The sequence below is a fragment of the Marmota marmota genome, unplaced genomic scaffold (genome assembly GCF_001458135.2).
Source record: "Marmota marmota marmota unplaced genomic scaffold, marMar, whole genome shotgun sequence".
Lineage (NCBI taxonomy): Eukaryota > Metazoa > Chordata > Mammalia > Rodentia > Sciuridae > Marmota > Marmota marmota.
The window spans coordinates 8924661-8941069 of record NW_026000185.1 but is presented as its reverse complement, the minus strand read 5'-3'; the positions used below and the strand labels follow the sequence as shown (position 1 = coordinate 8941069).

Here is a 16409-nt window from a genome sequence, read left to right as displayed (position 1 = left end):
GGTAGGGGGGGGTAGCTGGGGGGTAGCTCGGGGATAGAGCAGTTGCCTAACAAGGACCAAGCCCTGGGTTCCATCCCAAGCAGTAAAGGGAAAAGTTGTGGGAGGGAGAGACCACAGGCCATTTTATATGGCACAATCCACTTCCAATTTCTGATCTAGGGAATAGTGACCTCATGCATACTATGGACACAATTGAGATTCCTACCACTCCTGGGGTTGGTGTGAGGGCAGAGGAATTAACTTTTGTCAAAGACCAACGAAGCTCTGAGCACCAGTTGTATGCCTTTCCAAAGGCCCACGTCCACAGCCAGTTACTATTACTGGCCTTATCCCTAATGCTTGGGGACGTGTTTTGATAACATTAAAATAGATGAGAGCTATAGAACTCAGTTCAGAGACTTGTGCGGTTTCTGTAGCTGTTGGAGACACAATTATGAAATGCCACGCTATCCCCATGCATGAAATTAAAACAGATTATTAATTTCTCAGCAATTGTCACACCACATTGCTGAAATAGTCACCTTGGCTGCCGGCCCCCGAACCCAGAGGAGTCGGGGACACATGGCACTGAGATTTCTGCACAAAGGATGACTTCATTTAACACGCCAGACGCCACCACAAACAAGACATTGATTTCTGCACAAACAGGGCAGTTCCATACAACTACCTCCTAGCCTGCTATTAACAATAAATAAGAGCGAGAGGGGAGAGACTCAGCCTCAGGAGGCCGAGCAGTACCTGTCTCTGTCTTGCTGGCGAAGCCTGCTGCCTGTTTGATCGCCGCCGCTGTAAGCGCCAATCCGCGGCTCCTCTTCAAGCCATGCTGCAGGACAGCTTCCAGCTGGGCGCAGAGACAGGTAACCCTGCGGGAGAACCAGGCCTTATGAAGGGAGCAGCCGGCAGGGGGCCCAGCCTCTGGGGGGGGGGGAGGGAGCCCCAGGTGTGAACCTCCTCGTGCAGGTAAACAGAAGACACCTGGAGGTAAGGCAGGGGGCCTGGTAAGAAACCCGGGCCACTCCGCGCACACACACCCGTTTATGTTGGTGTCACAGAACTCCAGGAAGTCCCTGACCCTCCTCACCTTCATCAGACTCTTGAATACATAGTAACTGCACACAGAAGAAGGAGAAATCCAGCCCATTTAAAAACAAATCAAATGGATGTGAAGGGGGTGGGGGGCGTTCATTGTATCCAACTGGCAAGTTCCAACTAGAATTCCTATCACTGTGTGGTTGAAGGAACACAATTACATTTTCAGAGCCTGGATTCACCAGCCTACCAAATTGGAAACATTGTGTAATTTCATGGCCTGTTACTTAGAGAAAAAAAAAAAAAAAAACATGAATTCTGATTCTTGTTCTTTATTTTTGTTATGAGATTACATTGGGAACTCAGATCCAGAGGTGGCAAGTTTTTCAATTAAGTTACAATTACTGCACATTTAATTGAATTTAGAAACGGGAAATCTGGGAACGTGTCTACAGAGAAATAAGGTCAGAGCCACTACATTCAATTCTTAGCAACACTCAAAGGGCTCCTGGGCCACTACCCAATTGGGTCTTAGGCCTTCAAAACCCTTCCACTTGCTCATGCAAACAAGGGTAAGAAATCTTGAATATCTCCCATGTGCTAGGCTCTGTCTAGACTCAGAATACAAAGGTCTCACACCTTACCGCATCTACACCATGCTAGAAGAGGAGATTAACAAATAAGCTAACCAGTCCATTCAGTTAATGAGAACACAGAAGAAAATTAAACAGGATGACAAGGCAGGTGGGGATGGGGCAAGGTCACACAGATTCGGTGGTCTTTGAGTTACAACTTGGACGTGACTAGAGACAGCAGCCTGGAGAGAGGGGCCCAGTGCAAAGGTCCTGAGGCCACTACCACCTGGCTCAACTCTGCCTAACCACAAGGATTTCCTGCTCCCTACCACACCTGAAGTAATAATGCTACACTTGTTTATCTCTGTGGGTGGCAAAACATTTTCATACCTATTATTTCACTAGCTCCTCCTATCCAAATTATGACACAGGTGAGGCAGGTATTATTATCTCCATTTTACACATGAAGAAACTAAGGCTTAAAGACACTTGTGTGACCTCTCAGAGACAATGCACAACAAGTGGCAAGATCTAAAAGACAGGCCACCCCACAAGCTGATCCACCACACCCCCACAGGACATTCTAACTCGGAAGACATACTACCCCACATTGACACAACCCTCTGTGCTGGGAAAATATCACTCAAACATTAGATGTACTTTTGCTAGTCTCTCTACCTATATTTGAGGGCTTCCTAAAACCTAGAACACCCACCAAACTCCCTAAGTTCTACAGGAACAAAAAATGGGGCCAAAACATAAGCCCTATCTCAGGAAAAACAACCAACCAAACTTGGACTGTGTTTAGGCTCCTCTGTAACTAATAAAAGTCTCTACCTTTAAACAAACCTCTCCAAATACAACAATCCATTTAACAACCCCTGGCAATTCACTTGGCTCCAAAGCACAGGTCAGTGACTGCCCTGCAGCTCTAGATAAAACCTGGCACTCATGGGGAGTGGAATGCAGGCCAGCAGAAGAGCACAAATAGTCCCTGAGGACTGGGGTCCACATCAGTACTGCCTCCCCGATGCACCCCACTCACAACCAAGCTAACATGACAGAAAACCCAGGTGGACACAGGAGCACATCATGATGCCAGCCTTGCGGGAGCCATTCCTTCCAACACCCTCCCAGCCCCCGGTGTTCCTCCTCATTTTACCTGAGCTTGGTGCCTACTGGTCATTCCATACTTCTCAAGTGTCCCCTTCCTGAGTGCTTCCTCATTCTTGTATGTCAGCTCTTGCAACTCTCTGTGTCAATGATCTGACTTCTAAGGCATCTATTCTCTGCTGCACTATGGAGAATGTGACCAAATGGCCCCTCCCCTCAGGGGCCTCCCATCATGGACGCACATTATGGACTTGATGTACATTTTGGTAAGACATGCATCTCAGAAGATGTCATGTAATTTTTAAACCAGATCCAGGAGGACACATTTGCCCAAGCCTATAGATCTTCCCTTAGCTTGTGGCAGGCATAATAAGGAGGCACTGATCTATAACCATGTCTGTCACCCAAGGTTTTCCATGGCTCCCTGTCTTTGCTCAGTTAGTTGACAATCCCTGCAAAAGCAAAGGAGCATCTGTTTTCACATGTTTCTTCATCTGCTCAGTCCAGTCCCTACTATTTCCCAGAATGCTCTCTGCCAAATGCTTTAAATTTCACTGTGGCAGGCTGGCTGCCTCTATGGTATTTTATATCAACCTCCATTTCAAGGTAATGAATTGAAATGTTTTTAACTAAGCAGGGCACTTAGTTACAGTGAATATTCTAATGTTTAAAAAGCACCTGTCAGGGGTTGGGGCTGTGGCTCAGCAGTAGAGTGCTTGCCTAGCATGTGTGAGGCCCTGGGTTCGATCCTCAGCACCACATAAAAATAAATAAATAAATAAATAAATAGAGATATTATATCCAGCTACAACTAAAACATTTCTCAGCACCACATATAAATAAATGAATACATTAAAGCTCCATCAACACCTAAAAAAAATTTTAAAAAGCACCTGTCAACAAAAATCACTCCATGTTTTTATGCATACAGTCATACAGTTATTTACCAGATGAATAAATAAATAAAATGCAGCCTATCCATGCAATGGAATACAATTTGAGAACAAAAAGGAATAAAGTACTGATACATGCAATTACATGCATGAACCTTGAAAATGTTATGCTAAAGAAAACAGACCCCCAAAAAAACATTCACTGTATGACCCCATGAAATGTCCTGAAAAGGTAAACATATAGGAAAAAAGGCAATTTGTAGTTGTCTAGGGCTGGGACTGGGATCAGGGATCGGTGTAAACTGACACAAGGGAATTTAGGAGGATGCTGCAAATGTGGGGATGTTGCACAACTCTATAAATTTACTAAAAAATAAATTTATTGAATTTTTATTGAATTGTATACTACAAGGGGTAAATTTTTGTGGTATATAAATTAGAACTCAATACAGTCGTTTAAAATGAAAAACTTTCCTGAAAGTGCTCAGGAAAAATCTGATGAGGAAGTAAAGTTATTTATAACTTCCTCCTGCTGAATTTAAAACTGTCCACCAACACCAGCATCACAGGACACTGCTGGAACTCAACTAGTTTACTGCTAAGATTCTGCAAGCATTTGTTTTCATGATCAATGTCTTGTATTTCCAAGACTGTTCAACCGGCGACCTTAATTTATTTATAAGATTCCTAAGAACAAGATGCAGTGGCATATGCCTGTAATCAAGGAGTTGTGGCTGAAGGATTGCAAGTTTGAGGCCAGCCTCAGCAAGTTCAAGGCCAGCCTGGGCAACTTAGCAAGGCCCTGACTCAAAATAAAGTTTAAAAAAGGGCTGGAAATGTAGGTCAGTGGTGGAACACTCACCTAACATGCTCGAGGCCCTAGGTTCAATCCCCAGCACCAGGAAAAAAAAAAAAAAAAATCCTCAGAATCCTGTAGTTTATATGGTAAATATTAGAACAGCAGGCAGGATCAGCAATTTTTTTTAAGTTGTTGATAGACCTTTATTTTATTTATTTATTTATTTATTTATATGCGGTGCTGAGAATCGAGCCCAATGCCTCACATATGTGAGGCAAGCGCTCTACCACTGAGCCACAGCCTCAGCCCTAAATGCTGCATTTTTATAAACTGTCTCTAGTGATGGAAGAGCATATTTCAAATTGATTCTTTCACTATGTTACAGCTTTAGTGGGACCTTTATGAGAAAACGAAGAACAATCATGAAAATGAATAAGATGATCTTCGCAAACCTCTATTGTTACCTGGAATGGAGTCTGTAGCACCCATAAAACTCATCCAATTAACAGCATTAGCCACATCTCAGATTTAAGATGGTATAATAATCAATTAGCCTTGCTAAATGACAATCATGTGAAATGGGTCATGGCCTACATGTATGTTTTAAAAATTAAGTTTGCAAAAATGTTCAAACACTTTGCCCATGAACTTCACTGACAGAAATCAATCCTAGACTATAATCTATAAGTCAGGTAGATAAAAAGATAAAGATAATAGAAATATTTTTTAAAAAATATTATTTACACTAGTGGAAAGTTAGAAACCAGCTAAATATTTAATAATTGTGGAACTGGTTAAACAAATGTTAGCACATCCTATAATCAAATGCTATTTAGCCCTTAAACACATTTACCAAGAGCTTTATACGATATGCAACATTTATAATATAATATAAAACAAAAAATGAGCAGGATATAAAATTGTATATTAAGACTGTTCTCAACTGTGCTAAATACATACACAGTTCAGAAGGGAATTATGTTAAAACATGAAGAGCCACTGGTCAAAGAAGATAGGTCAGGTTTTTCTTGCCTTCACACTTTCTTGAACTTTCTAAAACAAGCATTTAAAAAAGTATTCATGCCACAAGAACCAGAAATACTGCTACCCGGAGGTATAAAGAATGAACAAATATGGATTAAAGGTTGTACTGAGTAAAAAATCATGCACCTATTTAAAATGCATGCAGAAATGGAAAAAACATTTTTAAAAGCTTGAGCTACAATGTTAAGTGAAAAAAAGCAGACCTACAAATAGATATAAAAAGTGTTTCTAACCCACAAATTTTAAAATACTGCAATAAAAGACTGACATCCAAGTTGATTTTTTTAATGTACAACTATAATGCACCAATAAAAACATGTAGGGAAAAAAAGGTAATTGTTTTAGGTAGACAAAATGAGGGAGAGGAATTTCACTAGTAATAGTGACAAAGGCAAAATAAACCATTTTTAACAAGAAAAATACAAGCCCTAAATGAAGAAGGGCATAAAATTTTATTAAAGGATATAAAGATCAAAAATAAATAGAGGGCTGGGGATTTGGCTCAAGCGGTAGCGCACTCGCCTGGCATGCGTACGACCCGGGTTCGATCCTCAGCACCACATACAAACAAAGATGTTGTGTCTGCCGAGAACGAAAAAATAAATATGAATAAAAATAAAAAAATAAAATTAAAATAAATAAATAAATAAATAAATAGAAACTACCAGATGTGGTGGCACAACCTGTCATCCCAGTAACTCAGGAGGCTGAGGCAGAAGGATAGCAAGCTTGAGCCCAGCCTCAGAAACTTTGGGAAACCCTGTCTCAAAATTAAAACTAAAAAGGGCTAGGGATGTAGCTCAATGATAAATCACCCCTGGGTTCAATCCCAGTACCGGAGGGAAAAATAAAAAATAGAAACATCATTTTCCTGAAGAAAAAAAAAAAACTTATTTTAAGAAATGTCAATTCTTCTCAAATTAATGTATAAATTTAATACAATCCCAATCAATTGCAATAAGGACTTGGCACAGAGTCTTTTGGGGGACAGAGATAAAATAAGTGATGGAACAGCACTGAGAGCCACCCCCAGTAACAAAAAAAAGTGGAAACATTAAAATAACAGGAGCATTTCCATTCAGATGGCAAGAATGGGCTATTCAACCAGTGCTGATGCCAGGAGCTGAAAGAAAATAAGGATGAACCTCTGTCTCAAAGCACAGATGGAACTCAGTTCCAGAGGGATCGAGATCAAACAAAAATGTTAAGTGTATAAAAAGTAAATGTGTAACAATAAGAGAGAAAATTATTCTTCCTGCCCCGAGGAACTTGAGGACAGGATACTCTGGAACCCAAAACACTAACCAGTTCATAGAATTCATCACATAAAATTTTAAAACACAATGAAAGATATTGTAAAACAATGAAACAATAAACAACACACGAGAGAAAACATTTACAGCACACACAACTGTAAAGAGTTAACAGTCACACCCCATCGAGAGGGTCTACAAATGGGTTTTTAAAAGATAAGCAACTCAAAACTAAAATACTAGGAAGGTGAACAACGTAACAGGAGGAAAAGCATTGACCAATAAACCTAAGAAGATACCAACCTCCTGATAGCCAAGAAAGCAGAGCAACACTGAAACACCACCAATCGCCGTGCTCACAAGTATAGGGAAATACGAATTGTTGATAAAAATAGCAACTGCTACATTTTTCTGCAAAGAAATCTGGCAGTACAATTTTTGAAATGCCCATACCCTTTGACCTAGCAATCCCACTTCTAGGAATCTACCCTATAAAAATAAAAGCACTACCAATTAGAAAATGAGCAAGACATGAACAGACGGTTCACCAAAGAGGATATACAGATGGCCAATAAGCACAAGAAAAGATGTTCAGCATCACTAGCGAAATGCAGGTTACAACCGCAGTGAGCTATGCCAATATCAACCCTGGCAAGGATGTGGAGGAACCAGATCACCCACAGCATGCACTGCTGGTGGGAACTAACTAGGCAAATAGCATACAGCCAGGCAGAGGTACTCTTGGGTACTTACTCCAAAGAAATTAAGACATATATTCTGCAAACATATGCACACGTACCTGCACGTTCCTAGCCGCATTATTTGTAATATCCAAACCTCAAAAACAACCCACATGTCCTTCAAGGGACTAATGATTAATCAAACTATGGTGCAGCCACACTTTCGCACACTACGATTGGTTTTAGGTCCTTAGTCCTAAGTTATGTTTTAGTGTTGCTCTGCTTTCTTGGCTAATAGGAAGTTGAATATCTTTTTATGAAATAGCCATGGAATCGTCTTCAGCAATAGAAGGGAGCACACTATTGATAAATGCAACAACCTAGATGAATCCCAAGGGAACTATGCAGAGTCGGGTGGGGGCCAATCCAAGAAAACTGCATACTGTTGGACTCCATTTATATACTATTCTTGAAATCACATAGAAATGGAGAACAGGTGCGTGGTTGCCAGGAATTGAGAACAGAGAAGGAAAAAGGAAGGATGCAGGTGTGTTATAAAAGGACAACAGGAGGCTCCTGCGGTGAGGAAATCATGCTGTGTCCCCACTGGTGGGAGAAACCAGAACTACACGGAAGATGAAATTGCACAGGACCACACACACACACACTCTCACACACACACACAAGTGTTTCTGGTTTTTTTGTGGCTCTGGGGATTGAACTGTGTAGCTGGGATTATCACTGCACCCAACAAAACCATAGAAATGTGAGAAACTGTCCTTGGATTTTTGCAAGATGTTACCTTCGGAAGAAACTGGCTAAAGGGCAAATAGAGTCACTCTTTCATTATTTCCTAAAACTGTATGTGGATCTACCATAAGCTCCAAGTTAAAAGTTGAACTAAATAAACCTCATACAAAAGCACTATAGTAGGCCGACACATATGTATTCACAAAAAGGTTTGTTGCAGCACTGTTTACAATGGCAAGAACAAAAACAAAAGGAGACATAACCCAAACATCCATTAACAAGGAAATAGTGTAAAAAAAAAAAAGTATGGCATTCCCAATATTCAAAATGTTATGTAGGCATTTAAAAAAAATGAGACAGGGCTGGGTTGAAGCTCAGTGGCAGAGCACTTGCCCAGTATTCACAGGCCCTGGGTACAATCCCCAGCACCACAAAAGAAAATTTAAGAAATAAAATAAAAACAATGAGATTCCACATTTCATTGACCCTAAGAAGCCTTTCCAGCCCTTATGCATTTTAATGTCTCTGAAATCAGGTGTGCCTCATTATTGATTAAATTATACAATTAAAATCGGCATTGATTTTTCTTTCTTAGCTACACATAAAGATGCCACAATGGTTAAGTTGCTCTATTATGTTATCTACTGATCTAGAACAATGCCTGTAATATATAGCCAAGTTAATTAAAAATGAAGAAGCAGGTTACAAAAAAGCAAGTCGTATAAATGGTGTGATTCTCATTTGAAGGAGGAAAAGCCGGCTTGGGTGAGAAATTCCTCTCCGTTTATGCAACATTTGCCGTAATTTGGGTGCAATGGCACACAGAGCAAGGGTGCTGCAGGCTACAGGCCAGGCACCTCACCCCCTCTGCCTGATAGCCCTGGCGCACAGTGGCCTCCCACACCCTTGCTGGGCCGGGGCCACCAGGACCAGACAAGCCCCTGGGCTCTCAATCAGGCTTCCATGCTTTGATCCAGGGTATCCCACCTCTGCACTAAGAAAATCATAGCTCAAAGATAAACAGCCAAAGGAACTGTGAGAAAATTGCACCCACCTAGGAGAAAGTCAAACTGGACTTGTGCCTTATCCCATGGGTCATATGAACATAAACTCCAGATGGATTAAAAGTTTAACTGTAAATAATAGAAATCTTACCAAGAAAAATAAAACAAAAAAAGGCCACATGCACAAACTCACACTGGAGAGGATCTTAACAATACTGACAACTCAGAAGCCGGGAGGCAGGCAGGTAGGTGTACGGTGAGTAAAGAAACGACCTGTTCACGTGACGTACAACCACAAGATGGGACCTCGTTAGAATACGTTGTACTAAGTGTATGTGTAACATGTCAAGTTACACTCTACTGTCACGTATGTCTAAAATGAAGAAAAATTTTAAAAAATGGAAAATGTAAAAGTCTACCACATGAAGATTTCCCAATTGGGAATACAACGGATCCCTGACCTATGTTTACTAAAACGGATGCTTGGAAAACAATGTCTGCCATGCAAAGAACAGATTGCCATAATACACAGACGACAAAGGGATGAATGATAAGAAAATGAGTAAATAACATGAAGTTTTGCACAAAAGAACAAATCCAGGCAACAAACAGACACGTATTTTAGAAAGATACTGATATTTATTAGCAATCGAGGGAATACAAATTGAAGTGGCAGTGAGCTACCACTTTTCACCTTCTAGGCTGACAAAATATCAGAACGCTGAAGATTATCACCAGAAAGAAAGAACCAGGAGTCTCAAGCGCTGCTGCCAGAAACACTTAGAAAGCTAGAAACCCTTCCCCGGGACCCGGCAACCCAGCTCGGGACATCTACACAGAAGAAATCAAGTCCTCAGTGCACAAGGCAAGGTGCTAGGTTGGCTACTGCTTCATTGTCCACAGTAGTGACAACTGCGACAGGTCAGTGTTCTTTCGCAGGCAGCACTCCTCCTGGGACACCTTTATTCTGCAATAGACTGCAGCCTTTAAAACAGAATTGTTAGAACTATTACTTGGAAGTGTTTCAGCAGGAGAAGGCTAAGAAAAAAAAATAAAGGTACAGAATATTACACATGATCCCATTTCTGCTCTGCGTGTGTTGTGTGTGTGTGTGTGTTTCATTTGTAAATGATTATATGAGAATGAAAAAGAAGGAAGGAAGGAAGGAAGGAAGGAAGGAAGGAAGGAAGGAAGGAAGGAAGGAAGGAAGGAAGGAAGGAAGGAAGGAAGGAAGGAAGGAAGGAAGGAAGGAAGGAAGGAAGGAAGGAAGGGAGGGAGGAAGGAAATAGGGCTGGAGTGTAGCTCATGGCAGAGTATTTACCTAGCATGTGCAAGGCCCTAGATTTGATCCCCAGGACCACACACACAAACACACACACACACACAAAGTAGATAATTCCTGGGTCATTAACTTAAGTTACCCAAAGGGATGAAAAACATGTAGAAGAGATAAAATCAGGGCCCTTCCCCTCATAAAACAGTTGACAACACAGCAGCAGTGCAGACTCATAAGGAGCCATTTTCAAGTCACCACAGATGCTAAGGTTGAGCAGAGCCGAGAGGCCATCCTCACTGTCCACTCAGACCCCAGACCCCACAGCCTGCCTGCCCACCCGGCATCCTGAGCAGAAGCTGTACTTCTGAAACACAGAAAGGACTGCCAGGATGTTTACTTCTTTCCTTTCTGCCCCACACCATAGGTACACAGGGAACACAGAGGAACCTGTTTGTGTTAATCATCTTAATGTGTCAGAAAGAAACTGAACCAGCTCACCAATCTTTGATGATGGCATTATTTTAATAAGAACACAGTAGACAGTGCCTTGAAATTCTACCTTAAGCCAACCTCTGGCTCAGGGTGGCACATAGAAAGGAGATATATTGTGAAAATGGTACAGAAATAGCCAAAGTTAGAAAAAACAAAACCTTAGCAGGTCGAGATATCAGGGAAATACACTCTACACACCCAAAAATGCCTCCACCACTTCTCTACCCAGGAAGAGCCCAGAATCCCCACCCTGCCCATTTAACCACTAACCAGCCCACAGTCAGCTCGATATTATCTAATTATCATCACAGGCCACATGATTGTCACCACAGTTTCCATGTCCATCTCCTGGACTCCACCTGGAGTTCCTTGACAACAGCAACCATCTCATCCAGTTCATCTCCCAAATGCAACAGAGCACCTTCAACATAAGTATCTGTTGAATGGAGGAATTCATGACCAATCATTCTGGCCCTTAATTTCAGTAAATACTCAAAAACACAGGTATGGGCTGGGGGTGCAGCTCAGTGGTAGAGTGTTGGCCTAGCGTGCACAAGTGTTAGAGTCTGTAAACAAGTCAGGATGGCACCTGGCAAATGTTAGAGTCTGTAAACAAGTCTGGTGGGCGCCTGGCATTTTGCCAGAGGGAGTGGTTTGAGAAGTAACAAAAGCGAGCCATTAAGTGTGGAGATTCCTTATTGGTTGACTGCTGTATCTAGTTTATGCTAATTAAGATAAGCTGTGTGGAATGTATAAATATCGCTCCGGTCCTACAATAAACGGCTCCTACTCCTGCTGTATCAATCTACACAAGTTCTTCGTCACCCCCCCGGATATTTTGCCCAGCCAGCCAGGCTGCGGCACACAAGGCCCTATTCAATCCCCAGCACCACACACACACACACACACACGCATGTATGTATGCCTAGTCGTATTTTTAAAAATCATATTAAGTTTGTCAAGTTCTTGCTGGGTGTGCAAGGCTGCAGCTAATCCTCACCATAACCCTCGGAAGTGTGTACCATAACTCTTCCTTTGATTTTCTGTGGTGCAACCAAGGCTTGGAGGAGATAAAGCAGCCCAGATCCCCACAGCTGGTCATCAGTGGCTTGTGACCACAATGGGCAGGGTATGTCTGACACCAAAGCACACAATGATGCAATGGCGACGACAGTGGTGCTTACGTGCTGTTTACTGGGGCGTGCGCTGCTCTTTCTTAGCAACCAGCAATACATACAAGATAAATCTTGATTTAAAATTGATATGGAGATGCTCAGATTTGCTAAAAACCCTAGAATCCCACATTTGCTCAAAAAAAAAAAAAAATCCGAAAAGTAATCAATTCATTTGATCAATACAGTAAAATTAAAAAAAAAAAAAAATAGGGCTGGGAATGTAGCTCCAGGGTAGAGCACTTGCCTAACAAGTGTGAATATCTACTAGGGAGTCTCTAAGTGGAAATAAAGGACTCGGGGTAGATGTCAAATCCAATTGAACCCCGGAGTTTTGCCAGGATAACACCCAGTCAAAACCTCAAACTAAAAAGAGGCTAGCAAGAAACACATGATACAATGAAGATCAAAGTCATCTGATGAACCCACAGAGACACTGAAAAGAGGGAAAATGCCCCTGAAAAGGCTGCTTGGTTTCATAAGTGTCCAGGGGAACACATGTGACAATTTTCAAATATGTTAAGAATAACATTAGAGAACAGCAAAGGGCAGCTGGTTTTGTTTTTTTAGCTTACTGAAATGCCCAAAACTGTTTCTAATTCCCTAATAGATAAAAATCAAACACACACACACACTCACTCATATACACACACACACACACACACACACACACACACTCATACACCCTCTCCCTGGCACGCTCTCAAAGAAGAAACTGTCCTCTGGTTTCTCCTGCCCTCCTCACCTGAAAGACGGACAAATATTTACAATTTTCAAACATTCTGGGATAAATACCTAAAGTCAACTCAGCAGCACTCATAATGGCAGAGACTCAGCGTATAGTAAATATCTACAGAGTGTGAAGATTCTTCACATGTAATCAAAATGACAATCAATTTTTTAGCCAACAATTGCTAAAAACTTACTGGCTGGCAGGCATCATTCTGGGGCCTGCACATAAGCTAACTCTCAATTCCATGATACTAAAATTAATGGCACTATCCCCGTTTTATAGATAAGGAAACCGGAACACAAGAAAGTCAGAAACCTGCCCAAAATCACACCATGACTGGGAACTAGCAACATCCAGATTCAAACTCTGAGGCTTGAACCCCATACCCGTTTTACTACCCCTCTGCTTCATCACTATTTATAATTCTGCAGGGAAATATCTAGATTATGTTCTGTAAATCCACATGGAAGAAGATGCCTCTGTGGAAGAGTCACATATCTAGCCTTTGAGGTAACTTCCAGGACCTGCTGAGTTCTTGGGCCATTATTTCTACAGGGCAAACTAATCAAAAGCTATTTTAAATCCTCACCACAGGCCAGTCTGGCAGAAAATGGGATAATTTTAATGAGCCATGAGAATGAGCCTTTGTTCTCAGGGGAAAACAGAGCTAAAAAGCAACACCAACAGAAAGTGACGACAAGCACTCATGACAGAGCCCAGAGACAGCCACCGCTTCCTCCTGGGGAGGTTTCTGGGGACACAATCTGAAAGGAAAACAACTCCTGGCTGTCATTTCCCCTAAATGTTGTTTTAGGCTTCGTGTGAGGATGGCTGCATCTTGCTGTATCAATCTCACAAGATCCAACAAACCTCTCCTCCCCCTCCCCCCCAACACACACTTTTGATTTCTGGCATTAGAAGAACATGCGCTGTGCAGCCTCAAAACTCCAACAAGCACCCTGGCCCTGCTGACATGTTCTTCCCTACCACATCTTCACCAACACTTGGGCCACTCTGTCACATTGGAAAATGTGCATTTTTTTGTTTTGTTTTTGGTACTAGGAATTGAATCCAGAGGCACTTAACCACTGAGCCACATCCCCAGCCATATATGTATTAGAGACAAAGTCTCACTGAGTTGCTTAGGGCCTTGCTAAGTTCCTGAGGGTGGCTTTGAACTCAAGATCCTCCTGCCTCAGCCTCCCAAGCCACTGGGATTACAGGCGTGTACCACTTTGCCCAGCTGCACTATAATTTAATTATTTGTCTTAAACTTGACTCCTTTTTTACTTAAATATATCTGTTTTAAAAAAGAAAAAACTATATTGCTAAAAAACCTAAAAAACTATATGCTATATAAAATATATATATGTGCACTATGTAAAAACTATATGCTACTATAACCAGCATCACATGACATAAACAGAATAGGACTTAAAGTCAAGGAAATTGAAGTATTAAATTCTGACTCTCTGCATAGACAGAAAAAAAGCTGAGACTGAAATCTGCACATGCTGTTTAAAAGTGGGGGAGAGAGGTGTAAGAGACATGTATTTTAAACTATTTTGAACAAACTGACATTTTTGTAGGTCAAAAATGATCAAATATTTGCAATTTCATTTAGTTCAACTTAATATCAAACCAAGTCTTTCCCCTTGATATCATTGAGCCTGAAAAAGAATTGAAAGAAATACCATGACATTTAACATCTAAAATGATGTCAAATACTTGCAGTGACACAAATCTCTCACTTTGGGAAAGTGTGTGCCATAAAACAACAGGGGACCTGGCTTTAGAGAATGAGGGCCACACTGGGAACCAGAAGTCTGGGCTCCAATCTTCATTCCACTCCCGACAAGCCCCACGTCAACACTGGGAGACATGATAAATAAGACTGCATGAGTGACCAGTCCCCTAGCTTCTATGCCTGTAAGTAGGAAGTCTGTCCCCCTCCTGCCCACCTACTCCCCAGAGTGGCTGCAAGGATAAAGTGAGACAGGTGACCTGATGAGAGAATGTTCGCACCACATAGCACTGTCACTACAAAGTCACCACCACAACAGCTGGCCAAGTGAACAGCTGCTGGGCTTTGGTCACCTTGTATTCATTCTACCTTTACAAAAGTACCCATATTTTATTTTTGTTTTGTTTTTCAGTACTAGAAAATGAACACAGGCTGCTTTATCACTGAGTAATGCCCTTTTTTCCACTTGAAGACAGGTGTAAGTTGCTTAGGCCAGCCTTGAACTTGCGATCCTCCTGCTTCAGCTTCCTGAGTAGCTGTGATCTCAGGTATGCACTACTGAGCCCAGCCCATATTTGGTTCTGAAGGTTCACTTTTTCCTCCCTGGCTACAGACTTGGTGGGATAGTGAACCTAAGTAGACATCTTTTCACTAACAGAAGCCAACAGGGTCCCAGAAAGCTCCTTCAGCCAAATCCTGCTGCTGCTACTGCTGCTGCTGGCGGCCCAGGGAAAGCCAAGTGAACTGAGACTGGCCAGTCAGATGCTTCCTCCCTGGAATGTCAATTAAACAGAATAGAGAATGAGAGAAGAGCTAGTGCTTCCTCCAGCAACAGGGCCACTCGTGCAAGGAAACAATTTCTGGAGCTCTTACTTCTGACTTAGGAGCCTTCCAAAGCAGCCTGACTCCTTCCTATTCCCAAACCTTGCCAGCCATGGATTTTCCAATATTCTGTTACTTGTTACCAAAGAGTCCTGGCAGATACACCAGTGTACCATTGTCTTAGTTCATTTTCTGTTGCTGTAACAAAATATCTGAGACAGGATAATTTATAAAGGAAAGGGTTATTCTGGCCCATGGTTCTGGAGGGTGGGAAGTTCAAAAGCACAGTGCTGGCAAGAGCCTCATTTTTCTCAACTAAAAGAAGAGCAATCAGGTACATACAAGAGAGAAAGGCAGACTGAACTCACTTCCTAGCTAATTCATTCCCAAGAGAAAGGCATTAATCATTCATGAGGGGCTCTGTTCCCATCACCCAGACACCTCCCACTGGGCTCCACCCTGCTTACATTGAAGAATGAAGGTTCCAACACATAAATTCATACCATAGAAACTATCCTTTCAAAGATTTTTACTGATGGTCATCCCAACCAGCTAACTCTAACTGCAATCAAAGGAAACATTTCAGAAACCTGTCTAGAACTTCTTCTATAATTTTTTTTAGTTGTAGTTGGACACAGTACCCTTATGTTATTTATTTATTTATTTTTATGTGGTGCTGAGGATCGAACCCAGGCCTTGCACGTGCAAGGCGAGCGCTCTACCACTCAGCCACAATCCCAGCCCCCAGAACTTCTTAAGACAGTCAATTTCAAATGGTATTCAAAGATAGTACTTGGCCTATTAAGACAAATCTCTCACAAAATCTCTCTATTGTTTCCAAGAAGATGCTGATTTTTAGATTCCTGGAGAAGGCTGATGCAGGAAGAGATGCATATAAGATGCCCCGTTTTCCAAATAGGACCAAGAAAAGGGCCCCAAGTTACATAGAAAGAAATCTTCCAACTTCAGTTGTTCCTCTGAGAGCAGACGCAAACTTCTACAAAGCTCATAAACTTACAACTGCCCCTCC

At 41.8% G+C, this 16409-nt stretch overlaps 1 protein-coding gene across 6 annotated transcripts in view; it reads right to left on the bottom strand.

Moving 5' to 3' along the window:
• Snx29 (sorting nexin 29) overlaps positions 1-16409 on the bottom strand; it is a 386701-nt gene that overhangs the window by 343749 nt on the left and 26543 nt on the right. For 5 of the 6 annotated variants that reach the window (XR_007342647.1, XM_048789519.1, XM_015490624.2 and 2 more), the window contains one exon: positions 739-863. The exons of the other annotated variant lie outside the window; for it this stretch is intronic. Coding sequence is in view for 1 of the 5 variants with exons in the window: in XM_048789519.1 (XP_048645476.1) it covers positions 739-863 (125 nt within the window). In the remaining 4 variants the exon portion in view is untranslated. Of the gene's footprint in view, positions 1-738; positions 864-16409 lie in introns of those variants that run through there. 6 annotated transcript variants of the gene reach the window in all.